This window comes from Vipera berus (genome assembly GCF_964194415.1).
Source record: "Vipera berus genome assembly, chromosome: 7".
Classification (NCBI taxonomy): domain Eukaryota; kingdom Metazoa; phylum Chordata; class Lepidosauria; order Squamata; family Viperidae; genus Vipera; species Vipera berus.
In genome coordinates, this window is record NC_138209.1 from 22,050,194 (window position 1) to 22,063,326 (window position 13,133).

General features: G+C 39.4%; 1 protein-coding gene across 1 annotated transcript in view; it reads left to right on the forward strand.

Annotated features, from left to right (window-relative positions):
* TET2 (tet methylcytosine dioxygenase 2) overlaps window positions 1-12,880 on the forward strand; it is a 90,283-nt gene extending 77,403 nt beyond the window's left edge. Inside the window, exons 9-10 of the mRNA XM_081332879.1 lie at window positions 909-1,263; window positions 5,902-12,880. Coding sequence (XP_081189005.1) covers window positions 909-1,263; window positions 5,902-7,268 — 1,722 coding nt within the window. The 3' untranslated portion in view covers window positions 7,269-12,880. The remainder of the gene's footprint in view (window positions 1-908; window positions 1,264-5,901) is intronic.
* Window positions 12,881-13,133: the final 253 nt, after the last annotated feature.

A 13,133-nucleotide genomic window follows, 5' to 3' on the forward strand; every position in this document is an offset into this window, starting at 1 on the left:
ATTTATTTAATTTATTATTTGCAATTATTTATTCAACAAAAAAGATGCCATTTACTTCTGTAGAAAAACTAAGTTGGTTCTAATACTTGATATTTGGAAGTTGCAGTTTGTTATAAATGACAACAAGTCTCTTACATCAATTAGGGAGGGGACTTCTGTTCCTCCATGCAGATTTTTTTCCATTCTGCAATATTTGAGGGACTTCTTGCATGAATATCTCATTTCAAATCACCTCACCGATATCAATGGGATTTAGATCTGGGCTTTGGCTTGACTATTCCAGAATCCTTAATTTCTCTTTTATTCAACCAATCCTTGTGCATTTACTCACCAATATTTGCCCAAATCTGTGTCATCAGTTCATGGATTTAATCACTGGAACTTTTATTTCTCAGAAATATTAGGTGCCCCTAACATGAAAAAGATGCCAAAGACTTTATTTTGTACAAACTCACATGATGTACAAATAGTAGTGATAGTAGTACAGGAAAAAAAAGATGTTGACAAAATGGAGCCCACAGTGCCCCTAGGTGGCGCTCGCTCATCTCTAAATGTTTTGGGGTTTTTTAAAGGAAAAAAGTAATGAAAATGATGAAATTTTCTAGAGAGCAAATCCCACAAAACATTCTTGCATGGTCTACATTATTTTAAATGGTTAGATTTTTAAAGAATTTTTTTGTTGTTGTTTTTAATGGGTTACTGACCCCTGAGGAAATGGAAACTATTGAAAAATAGAATATTTGTGGTTTTTAAAAAATCATGTTTAATTTAGCTTGACAAGCTGTTTCTCAGGAAAAAAATAGCACTATGTGACTTTAAGGTCATGATCAAAAATTTGTTTGTAGGCCAAGTTTAACCTTGCATCATTTGCCAGTCGAAATGTGTCTTCCATCATATTATTTTAACAGGTCTGCACACTAACCAGAGAAGACAATCGTGAAATTGGCCAAACACCAGAAGATGAACAGTTGCATGTGCTACCCTTGTATAAAATATCCAATGTAGATGAGTTTGGAAGCACAGAAGCACAGGAAGAAAAAAAGCGAAATGGTAGCATTCAGGTTCTTAGTTCTTTTAGAAGAAAAGTAAGGATGCTGGCTGAACCTGTGAAAACCTGTCGGCAAAAAAAGTTGGAAGCCAAGAAAGCAGCAACAGAGAAGCTAGCCTCCATGGAGAATGGGCCTAACAAACATGAGAGAGAAAAAGCAGCCTCAGCACGTCAAAAGCAGCTCAATGCAGAAGCTCATGGCAAGCAATTAGCAGGTATGTTTTTAGTAGGCATTAGCTATGACAGGGGTGTCAAACTCAATTTCATTGAGGGCCGCATCAGCATTGCAGTTGCCCTCAGGGGGCCGGGTGGGTGTGGCCTGGGTGGGCAAGGCCTACTGGGTGGGTGTGGCTAAAGTGCATATGGCCTACTGGGTGGGCATGGCCAGCTCTACATCTTTCACATCAAGGGTGCCTATGGGGGCCTGGGCAGGAGTGGGACAAATCTGAGGGTCTCTGGTAGGAGGAGGGTCTCTGGGCCAGGGCCAAGGCAATGGGGGCCGTTCCCTCAGTGTTTCCAGGATGGCTTCGCGGGCCGCATGAAACCATTTCACGGGCCGGATCTGGCCACCGGGCCTTGTGTTTGACATGTCTGAGCTATGATTTCAGCTCTGTCACATGTACCATATGGGCTATTTGTACTATGAACATGAGAAATATGAGACAGGATCACACTGTAACAAAAACCTTACTTAACATACATACATATGGGGTCCCAACTAACCAAGAAAAATGATTTTGGGATCACTGTTGATAGCTGAATGAAAATATTGTCACAAAATGTAGCAGCTTTGAAAAACAAATCTATGCTGCGGATTATCATAAAAGGACTGAAGATAAAACTGGCAACCAACATCATAGCACCTTTGCACAAATGTCTGACTCATAACTGACAAAGTATATAATATTTGGGGGGAAATGCAGATGTATTGCCCTGTTCACCGCCCTGAGTCTCTTGAGAGAAGGGCGGTATATAAATTAAATTAATAATAATAAATAAAATAATAAAAGAGCAAGCAATCAATACCATCAAGTTGCGCAAGGAACCTTTTTATGAGAAACGACTAGAATATTTGAAAGCCTTTTGTTGGGAGAAAATGTTAATGAAAGGAGACATGTCAATGTGTGTAAATTATATATGGCACAGAAAAAGTAGAAAAGGAGGTTTTTTATTTTTATTTTTATTTTTTATTTTTATGTCTTTCACACAGCACTAGGGGCAGGGCTCATCTAATATAGCTGATTGGCACGGGGTTTACAATAAACAAAAGAAATGCTTTTTAATAGAGTTAACCATTCAGAATTCATTAGGTATAGTGATGACTGATCCTTGGATACCTTTTAAAGATGAAAGTAGAAGTGTTCAATACTTGGAACAAAATATACGAAGGTGCTTCAAATCTAATATTGGTACCTTCGGAAGCTTAAAGGAGTCAAACTTTTACCTGGGCCCTTAGAGCACCAAGTAGTTATGCAGGCTCCAGAAAATACATGGTTGAGTTAAGAGGTAACAAGGGAGCGCAAAAGTTTGATTGTATCCTATTATTGCTTCATTACACTTATTTACTGTGTTTCCCTGAAAATAAGACCTGGTCTATATTTTTTTGCCTCCAAAAGAGGCACTAGGTGTTATTTTCGGGGGGATGTCTTACCTCAGGTTTGCCACAACCAGACCTTCCATGCCCTGACACCTGTCATGCTGCTACCCAACTTCTTCTGCAGCCACTTGTGGCAGGATGCCACATGGCACATTGTGCCAGTGCCGCTGCTCGCAGCAGGATGCCACATAATACATTGGGCTGTGGCACACACAAAAGGCGGCACTGGCACAATGCACCATGTGGCTTCCTGCTGCGAGTGGCAGCACTGGCAGAATCTGCTATGTGGACTCCTCCCATGAGCAGTGGTACTTGCATGATGCGTCATGTGGCCTCTTGCCACAAGCGGCCTTCAGCAACCAGAAGAAGTAGACGGGGCTGCTGCTGCTGCTGCTGGTACTGTTGGCATGAGGCGAGGCAGGTGTTGGGGTGGGGGAAGCCTGGCTACAGGGCCCTGAAGTAAGCAGGTGCAGAACGCATGGGGCAGTTCCACCCCCCACCCCCACCCCAGCTTGATTTTTACATGTGCACCTCACCCCACCTCATACAACCAGATAGTAGGACAGAATTGGTAGGATCTTAACTAGGGCATATTTTGGGAGTAGGGCTTATATTAGGCACACATGTAAAAATCAAGCTAGGGCTTATTTTCAGGACAGGTCTTATTTTCGGGGAAACACAATATTTCCTTTTCCTGAGCCTGTTTGACTATAAGGCCAAGGAAAAAGATGGCTTCTTTAAGAAATTGCCAACAGGTACAAGGAGTATACTCATGCTAGATTTGAAGCACTTTTGTTTACATCAGAATTCAAGTATTGCACACCACCTCTAGATCAGGGTTTTTCAACTGGTAGTACGCATACCACTGGTGGTATGTCAGTACCTGGCAGGTGGTAGGCTTACAATGGGTTGAAAAGCACTGTAAAAAAAGAAGTGTAAAAGTGTAGTGGGATGAACTGAAGTGGCAGCAATGCAACACAGGTCTGAGGGAGAGTCTGCTGGAGCTGCAGTGTTTCTAGGGCTCTGCGGAGTGCCCAAGATCCATGCCAGGCTCCAGTTGATTGGTGCACAGCTCCAGCTGACTGGTGCTTCCAAAGGCTGCACACAGCCTGGGGAAAGGAGTCAGTTGCAACTACACCAAAGAGAAAAGGAGGAGGGGGAGAGAAAAGAGGATATAAAATAAACATGCCCCCAGGGCGTGTACATTTGGTCTGGGGCCGTCCTGGAGAAAGCAAGGGGTTGGCCCACCCTAACCTGCAATCAAAGGAGATGCAGTTGCTGCTCCTCACTATAGCTGGGTCAGGAGACTGTCCAACTTCACTCCGGAACTTCAGGGTTAGAAAGCGGAGGGGCAGCACTGTGTTTGCAGGCCTGGGGGAAAGTCTCCTTCTTCTCCCCCCAACAGGAAAGTCTCCTGCTCCCCCCACCCCCCCGCAGCTACCTACTTCAGAGCCTACCTGATCCTGAAGGGCCTGAGCCACGCTTTGCAGGACGAAGCGGGCTGACGTATGCCAGTAGGCCCGTCGGGATTAGGAAGGCTCCGAAGCAGATAGCTGCATGTGGGGGGGAACCAGGAAGCTTTCCAGAAGGTCCCGCCAGGCCTGCAAACGCAGCACTGTTCCTCCATATACCAACCCCAAAATCCCAGAGTGAAGTTGGGCAACCTCTAAGCGCCCCTGACAAGATGCAAATCTGCTGTAATCTTGGCTGCTGCCCCCCTTCCTTGGCAGGGCAAGGCTGGAGCACACAGCCTTTAGTCGAGGCTGCCAGCATGGTGGCGGGTGGGAGCACCAGGTGAGCGCTGCTTTGCTGGATGAAGCATATGGAAGTACTTGCAAGTCCTGTCCCAACTATGGCGAGGAGCTGCAACTGTGTCTGTGCCCTGGGGCCGAGGAGAAGGAACCAGAGCGGTGCAATGGCTGGGCTGCCTTCTGGCCCACTGGGGTCTTCAATCCCCTTCCTGTTAGGAGTTCCTTAATAAGATTTGCTCTTCCTGCCTAAGATCAACAAGGTGGTTTTTCCAGAAAATATGTGAAGAGCTGTAATTAGTGATTTAACTATAGTTTCTTTTTGGCTGTGTTTTAATTTATATATAATGTATGTTTAATCGAGGAGGGCTTGGAGAGGTAGAAGTGGCCAATATGGAGGCTGCACCTTGCCCTCCAGATCTCTGTCTCCCCTGCAGGTCTCTGGAGAGGAGGAGGGGGTGGCAGGGAAACTGTGTGAGAGAAAGCTGCCCCAACAAACCAGCATCCTTACCACACATGATTGGAAATGGGAATTCCCTTTCGAGAAGGACCAGCCTCCTTTGTGCAGGACCCGGGAGCGCTGCTCCCCTGCTGCCTCCTCTTGCTGTCCAGAGATCTGTCAAGACAGAAGTTGGGCTCGGAGGAAACTGCTTCCTGCAAACGTCCTCCACCCCCTGCTTTGCCAGGAGAGGGCACCAGACAAGGAAACATCAACCATGTCTGGGATTGGGAAAAGAACATCTCTTTAGTGTGCTATACACACGCGCACGCACACACACACATTTCAAGCTTGGAGACTTGTATCCACATCTGAGGTAGCAAATTTACAATCATGCCTGGGCTTGGGGAGAAGGCCCTCTCCTTCCTCTGTGGATAAAAGTCCCCAAACCTGGAATGTGGTGTGTGTGTGTGCTTGTGTTTGCCCGCGTGCATGTGCTTGGCTGCTATCAGTTTGGGGAGGCGAGAAGTTTGTGGGGCACTGAGTTGTCCCCACATCAAGTTAGCCAGTGCAACTTGTTCCATTCCGACCCAGCTGTCTTGAGTCAACTGTGTCCAGTTAGTGGCATCGAGCAGACCATGGCCACCTGCTAGGTGACTGGTGGTACTCGAATACTGCCATATCCTAAAAGTGGTACAATCTCTAAAAAGGTTGAAAAGCCCTGCTCTAGATAAAGGGCTCTGAATACCTGTTTCAGGAAAGTACCTTTTTTAGCTTTCACACCTGCTTCCAAGTCCTCCTAAGATATCTGGGAAACAAAATGGTGGCAACATTTGGGCCTTGGCCTGATTCATCAAGGCTATTTTTATTTTCAGAGAGGAAAAATGCCCATAACATTCATATTTGATCTAATTTCTCGTATGTTATATTTGTGGCATAATTCAATTGCATAAACATTTTCCTTGAAAAGAAGAATGGGCAACATTTTTCCATAACTGAATTAATTCTATACAAACGACAAATATTTTTTCCAGCCTTAAAATTCTTTCCTTTTTTTCCTTGTGCCCAGATCTTTTGCATCTTTCAGGACCAGCTGTGCCACAACAGCAACTTTACCAACATCCATGCCAGGCTCTCCCTTCTAAACATCAATCAAATCATGGCAACTTATACTCTGCTTCTGATCCTACCAATCTCTACATGAGTCTGTCTAATCCAGCTAATTCATATTCAAACTGTGCACATCCTTCCAATCCTTATGTAGGATCCAATCCAATGAATATCTACCAGACTTCATCACAGCCTACAGGAACTTATTTGAATTCTTCCAGCCTCATAAATCCCTATTCTATTCATTTAGGTCAAAATAACCAGTACCCTCATTATCCATGCAATGGAAGCTTATCAATAGACAATTGTTCTTATTACAATTCCTATTCTGCTCAGAGTCAGCATATGGACTTGTTTAGGTATCAGAGCCAAGATTCTCTGTCTAAACTAAGTCTACCCCCAATACATACATTGTATCAGCATAGGATTGGAAATAATCAGAACTTTGGGCACAGGTACTTGAATTATGGAAACCAAAATGTGCCAGTAGATGCTTTTAACAAATGCACCTTTAGACCAAATGTTCATCATGCAGGTTCTTTCACACCTTACTCCCAGCATGAGACTGATAATCCTTTTATGGACATCACCTCCAGGCTAAAACCTAATCTAAATAATGCAGATGTGGACTTTATGAATAAAAATGGTGATCATCTATATCCCCCACCACACCTTACCCATGACTATCATAGCATGTTCAATGGCTCTTCTCATTCACTCCATCTCCAGAACAAGAATAGTCAGGCAGCTAATGGGTTGTCAAACCTCTTTCCAGATTTTAACCATAACAGAACTGCTTCTGAAGTAGGTGCAAATAAAACAGAGGTGCTCAATGCAGAGGATCCTGATGATGTCTGGTCAGACAATGAGCAAAGTTTTCTGGATCCAGAAATAGGTGGTGTTGCAGTGGCCCCATCCCATGGATCAATCCTCATAGAGTGTGCTAAACGTGAACTCCACGCTACAACCCCATTGAAAAATCCAAACAGGAATCACCCTACAAGGATATCACTTGTCTTCTACCAACACAAAAGTATGAATGAGCCAAAGCATGGTCTGGCTTTGTGGGAGGCAAAAATGGCTGAGAAGGCAAGAGAAAAAGAAGAAGACTGTGAAAAGTATGGTCCAGATTATGTGCCTCAGAAAGTACATGGCAAAAAAGTAAAACGGGAGCCTGCTGAATTAAACGAGAACCTGGAACCAACCTATTTTAGATTTATCAGGTCCCTTGCACAAAGGACGATGTCTCTTACCACAAATTCCACAGTAACCACATCTCCATATGCCTTTACACGGGTTACAGGGCCTTATAACAGATATATATAAAAGTCACATCTTTGTTTATTACCTCATCTTTTTTTAAAAAAAATTCCTCTTATATTAGATAGGATCAGAGCAAAATACGGTATTTTTCTTTTTCACTTGTCATTGAGGAAATCTTCTCCATCCTAGCAAAATAAGTAATTTTACCACTGCATATATTTGGAGAGCTGTCACAAGTAAGAATTTGAAATTAAAACCAAAGTATCCTATGCAAAAGTAAGAAGACATAACCAGTTAGGACTGAAATACTGCTATTACTACTGGTAAAAAGAATGACCATAATTTTAAAATTGTACATCTATAACCATTTTTTCTCAAGAGCAGATTAAGCAAGGAGTGTTTTTGTTTTTACTAGTGAAAACTCTGTAGTATTTCTTCTGCAGAACATTTAAGATTCTGCTCGGTGCTCAACTGATGGTATACTGAACTGGTTACTGGAAATGTAGCTTTTTAGCATAGAACATTTTGTTTGTTTTTGTTAGGCTTTGTTTTGTTTTGGCTATAATTTTAATATAAATTGATAATCAGGATAGCTACACTTATAACAAAAGCACTGAATTTGTTTTGGCTATTCTAAAACGTGGTGCTGTATACAAAAATGGTGTCTGCTGCAGCATTTAGATAAGTTTTAATGTCTTATTAGCACTAGATAAGGTAAAAACAGATCCTGCTCTCCTTAATCTGTAAACAAAACCTTTACATTTGTGCTGACATCGAGTTAATCTGATTTTTTTTTAAAAAAAAAATAAAATCAGCTACAACTCATTGTTTAAACATGGGTGTCAACCTTTTGGCTTGCCTGGGTCACATCAAGTGAAAAGGAATTGGTTTCAGCTGCATATAAAATATATAATATAGTTATTGTGTATAAATCACATAATGTTAAACGTTTACAATCCTGTGGAGGCACATTACTAGCTGTCCAGCCACGAGTTGGACACACTTGTTTTAAAACATGGAAATCTGGATGAAACAAGGGCAAGATCCAACAAAGCTACCATATGAGTACTGCAGGCGGAATGTGCTACTGTGCCAGTGGCAGCTAGAACAACAAAAGCAGTAAAGGCAGCTTTTGAGAAATATTTTTCCCCGGTAACTTAACACCCCACAGAATTGTAAATCAGAAAAGAAACTGGTCTTCTTTTGTTCGCATAAAGCTATTGAAGATAACAATTTTATCTTGATTATCAAGAAAATGCAAATAAGGCTTTCATGCCACAGCCCTGAATTCTTATTCTGCTACTTCTCCAAGCGAACTAAGCTTTGTTGGATCTCACTAGAATTCATTCATTTGGCAAAGATCTAATTAAGAGCAGCAAACAATAGAAAAATATTTTGTGAATGGTGCTTGAAGAACTGTTTGCCACTGATGAACGTTAATCTGGGTGCTAAAACTTTCCAAACATTTACTGTAACATTAAAAGAAACTTATTTGAAGAAATGTATTTAGTATATAGATATTAAATTCATGTATTACCCAGTATGACTGGGAGTCAGGTAACATATACATTTAATAACTTATTGTTATGATGATTATTAAGAGTAATCTGCAGTTAGAATTGTAGTCTAAGATTGGTGAAAAATTAATTCAGGACTTAATGACGAACTCAAGAATTATTAAGATACTTAAGGATATAGACAGTTTCAGTAAGGCAGCTTTCTGTAAAAATTAAGATATTCAGGTTCAATAAATTCAAAATTTCCAAATATTCAGTAAATCCTTTAGGCATGGCTCCAAGGGTTCCAGTCATGATTGCTATAACAGCAGATTTTTTTCCCCATAAACATTCGACTTCAACAAGCGTTCAACAAATTACTATTATTGTTATTTAAATCTTTTGATCTTTGGGGCAAATTTATATAAGATGGAAAGGGGAGAAGGTATTTGTAACTGCAAGCAGGAAAAAGTTTTTAAGCCAGTTTTAGACTGACTGAAATAAACTGAAACCATTGCTCAAACACTTGCTAAAAGAACAGAGAAAGAATAAATCCTTTACTTACTCTGTTCAAGCAGAGGAAACAGAATTAAAAAAATAATACAAGGTTCATTTTTTGGTGCTTGTCTCACACAGGTGTATTGTGAATATTAATTTTAACTATTTTGATGAAAAGCTCTTTCTTGAAATAGCATACATTTTAAGTTTTTAATATATAGTCGCAGACAAAAACATGTTAAACTTGACAATTTTGTCATATGATTTTGAATGACTTTTTAGGGAACCATAGCACTCTAAAGATTATGCTTACTGCTTTATTTAATAATCATGGATTATTTATGTTATGGTATATGACACTGCTCAGTGTAATGTGGCCGTATTTTCTAAGAAATGTTGAGAAGAGTCAACACAAAGAAATACAGGGTTATACTGTAGGAGCTTTGGGGCTTGGGGAGAATACAGTAGAGGCAGCTGGCTTGCTGTGATGATTTTTGATTTGGTAGTTTGTATAAAAGTGTAAGCAAAACAGATGTATAGTAACTTGTAAACAATTTTAAAGCAATGTTTTAGTATTTTAATAATGTACAAATATATAAATATATATTATATATGTATATCTATATATCTATATATGGATTTGGAATTGAATTCACATCATGGTGCTACTTGGCCTGTTGTCTAAAAAAAGTGTGCTAAAACTATCTTCAAATTATGTTTGAATGATGTTCCTACTTGTCATATACCTCAACTTTACTTGGCAGTAGGATTTTAATGGAGATATATAAGGTATCATGTTCCCCTGATTTTCTGCTTGGCTAATATTTGGGAAAAAGTAATTCTCACTACTTGATAGCAAGTGTAACTTGAATTTTAACACATAGTTTGGTTCTAAAAATTCAGGGATATATCCTCTCACAATTTCCTTAGTAAGCCAATGTATCATCTGTGTATGTGTATGTAAAATTTTATTGTACAGATTGATAAATATTGTTGAACCCTTTTTTAAAATTCTACTTTATTTTTGAGAATCTCAACTATTTTTTAATTCTGCTTCTAACTTTTACTTGTAAATGTATTGATGGCAAATTTTTCAGAGTAAACCCATTCTTTTTATGACAATGGAAGTGCATTTTTAATATTGTAAATTCTGTTTGAGGTTTCTTATTTTAACCCTCCCCTCTCCTTTTGCATGTTACATATAAAATAAACCATAGATTGCACTGAGCTGACAAGAGGACAAAGTAGGTATTTGGCAGCTGACCATTTGCAAGGAGGTTGTGCCTTTTCCAAATTCTATAAATATGTTTTTAGCCGGGTTTGCTTTTCATTTCATGAGCTTTCAAGCCAGAGTTTAAAGAACAGAGAGATTCATGGAGAAAAGACTGCACGAAACTACCAGTCATGACAAATGTAGACTACCTTTAGAGTTGGAGGCAGCATATCTCTGGATATTAGTTGTTGAGACACATTTGGGAAAGAAGTATTGGTATTTGTATTCTGTATTCAATATTTTGCATCTGGTTGTCTATTGTGAGAAAAGCATGCTGGACTTGTTAACTTTTAGTCTAGCCCAGATGGTCTTACATTAGGCATAGGCATTTATAGAGTATGGCCAGGGCTTTTTTTCTCATAGAACGCTCAGAACGGAGTTCCGGCACCTTTTTTGGATGGAACCTTGTAGGGTAGGCAAGGCGGGTTGTATGACATGTGTGAGTTCCGGCACCTTTTTCTTTTACAAAAAAAGCACTGAGTATGGCGGTGCAATATACAGTATATACATACATAAGAATGTATGTAAAGGGCCTGATTACTCTTATTTTTTTCACTCAGTATCAAGGGTACATGGGCATACCATATCTGGGCTGCTGAAATCAGAATAACTACTATATGGCAGCAAGCATTTTTCTGCATGTCCTTGTTTCCATCTAGTAAATTATTTTGTCCATAATTTTGTCATCCAGACTTTTGCAAACCAGCTACAGTATGCCTAGAGGAACCTGGTGCCCTTTGGATATTGCTGAGCTTCCACCCAAAACAGCTGTAGATCAGCAAAATCTGGAGATGTTCCTGACCCTTATGTTACACAATCAATTTCCCAAAGATATCAGTGGAATCATCAAGTTGCATAAAGAGTAACCTTTGCAGGACCAATGCCTTCTCTTTGTTTTTTCTTTAATTGAGTTTTATCTAATTATAATTCTTAATTGACTATGTCATGGTCAAGCATATGCAATGCTACACAAGTCCACAGCTCTCACTTTAAATATATAAGCTTAATTATATCATACACAGTCACCCCAAACTGGAGCTCTGAGGTGCATATAGATGCCTTGCTATGGGCAAGGGCTGTTACATTTTGAAATAATGTAAAGGAAACTTTCTTCCTTTGAATAAATCAGAATTCTCTCTTCACTGTTGTATAAATGTATAAGCATTGTTGGATTGGAGGACTTGTCTATTAGGTTAATTGAACTTTAGTTATTCTTTACATGGGTCTCCCTACTTAAAGCAATGTTGATTAAAATACAAACCCATACAATATAGGTAGTCCTTGCTTACCAACCATTTTGTTTAACAATCATTCAAAACTGCAGCCATTGAAGGATCCATGTGAACGCTGTTCAGGTGCTTCAAAACCAGCATACATTTATGACTCTTGTAGCATCCCACACTCATGATTTTCATTTGTGAGTTTCACAATTGTCTTTCACCATTGCATTTATGGAGAATGTGGAAATGAAATTGCCAAGTCACAATCACAAATGTCTCGCTTAACAACTACAATGATTCACTTGGCTCTAAGTTGACATGGTAACATGGTTTTTCACTTAGTGACTGCAACACTTAGTGATAGAGTTGCCAGTCCCAATTGTTGGTAAACAAAGACTACCTCTGCATGATAGGCAGCTTCGCAATTTTTTCCTACCTTGTGCAAAACAATTTAAATACTGTTGTGATTGGCAGATTCCACATAATTTTTCATTCATCAGTATGCTGAGACTGCATAAGTGGAAGCACATTGTTTAATTTGGTATCATTTTTCGGATGCAGTGGTCAACTCCAAATATAGTGCAACCTATGTATGCCCTTTCTAGAAGGGCATCTTTGTGTCTTCCCTTGCCAAATTACTTACAAACAGAAGACAACTTCATTGAGGATGAGATGTCAGGGTAAGGAGGAGAAATGCATCTTGTGAATGAAAATTGTGATACTAATGTATGAAAGCTTGCATAAGAGTGAGACAGAAAGACAAAGCAAATACAACATAGCTTATATAGGATTATCAGGTTGATTATAGCCATACTTGAAACGTTTCTGAGTGGTGTCAACTCTACTTGAATGATTGTTTTCTTCAACTTGATTAATGTGCAGCAGCATTAAAATTCACTATTAAACACAGTGGCTATCTTTTATAGAGAAACTCCAACAGTTTGACACTAAGATTATTCATTTTTTATGTGTGCATTTCTAAGTTTATGTTCTGCTGTTTGGGTATTTGTTTGTTTACTCTCGCTCATTTTTTAAAAAATTTGTTTTGTCCATTAAAATCTGAGAATGGTTATAAATATTGTAAGTATTGTAATGAATGCAGGTTATTTGAAAAGCTGTTTTATTATATCATTCCTGATAATGCTGAAATGTGGATGTTTTTAATAAAATTTATATTTATTTAATGCACTCTGTCTTGTGAAAACCTGCTTGCCAGATTCAATCCTTCTTTACTTGCACTTATTCAGTAATTAGTAGCAAGTTTTTAAAAAGTGGTCGGGCCTTCCAAGGATCCAAGACTGAATGAGAATGGTAACTGTTTAATGATATCGGCTTGGGAAAAGTAGCACTGCTACTTTTAATTTTAAATGTATTTAATTTTAAATGTAAATTTAAAATTATTAATAATTGTTTGTGATGGAAACTTCAGAGAATTAGTGAA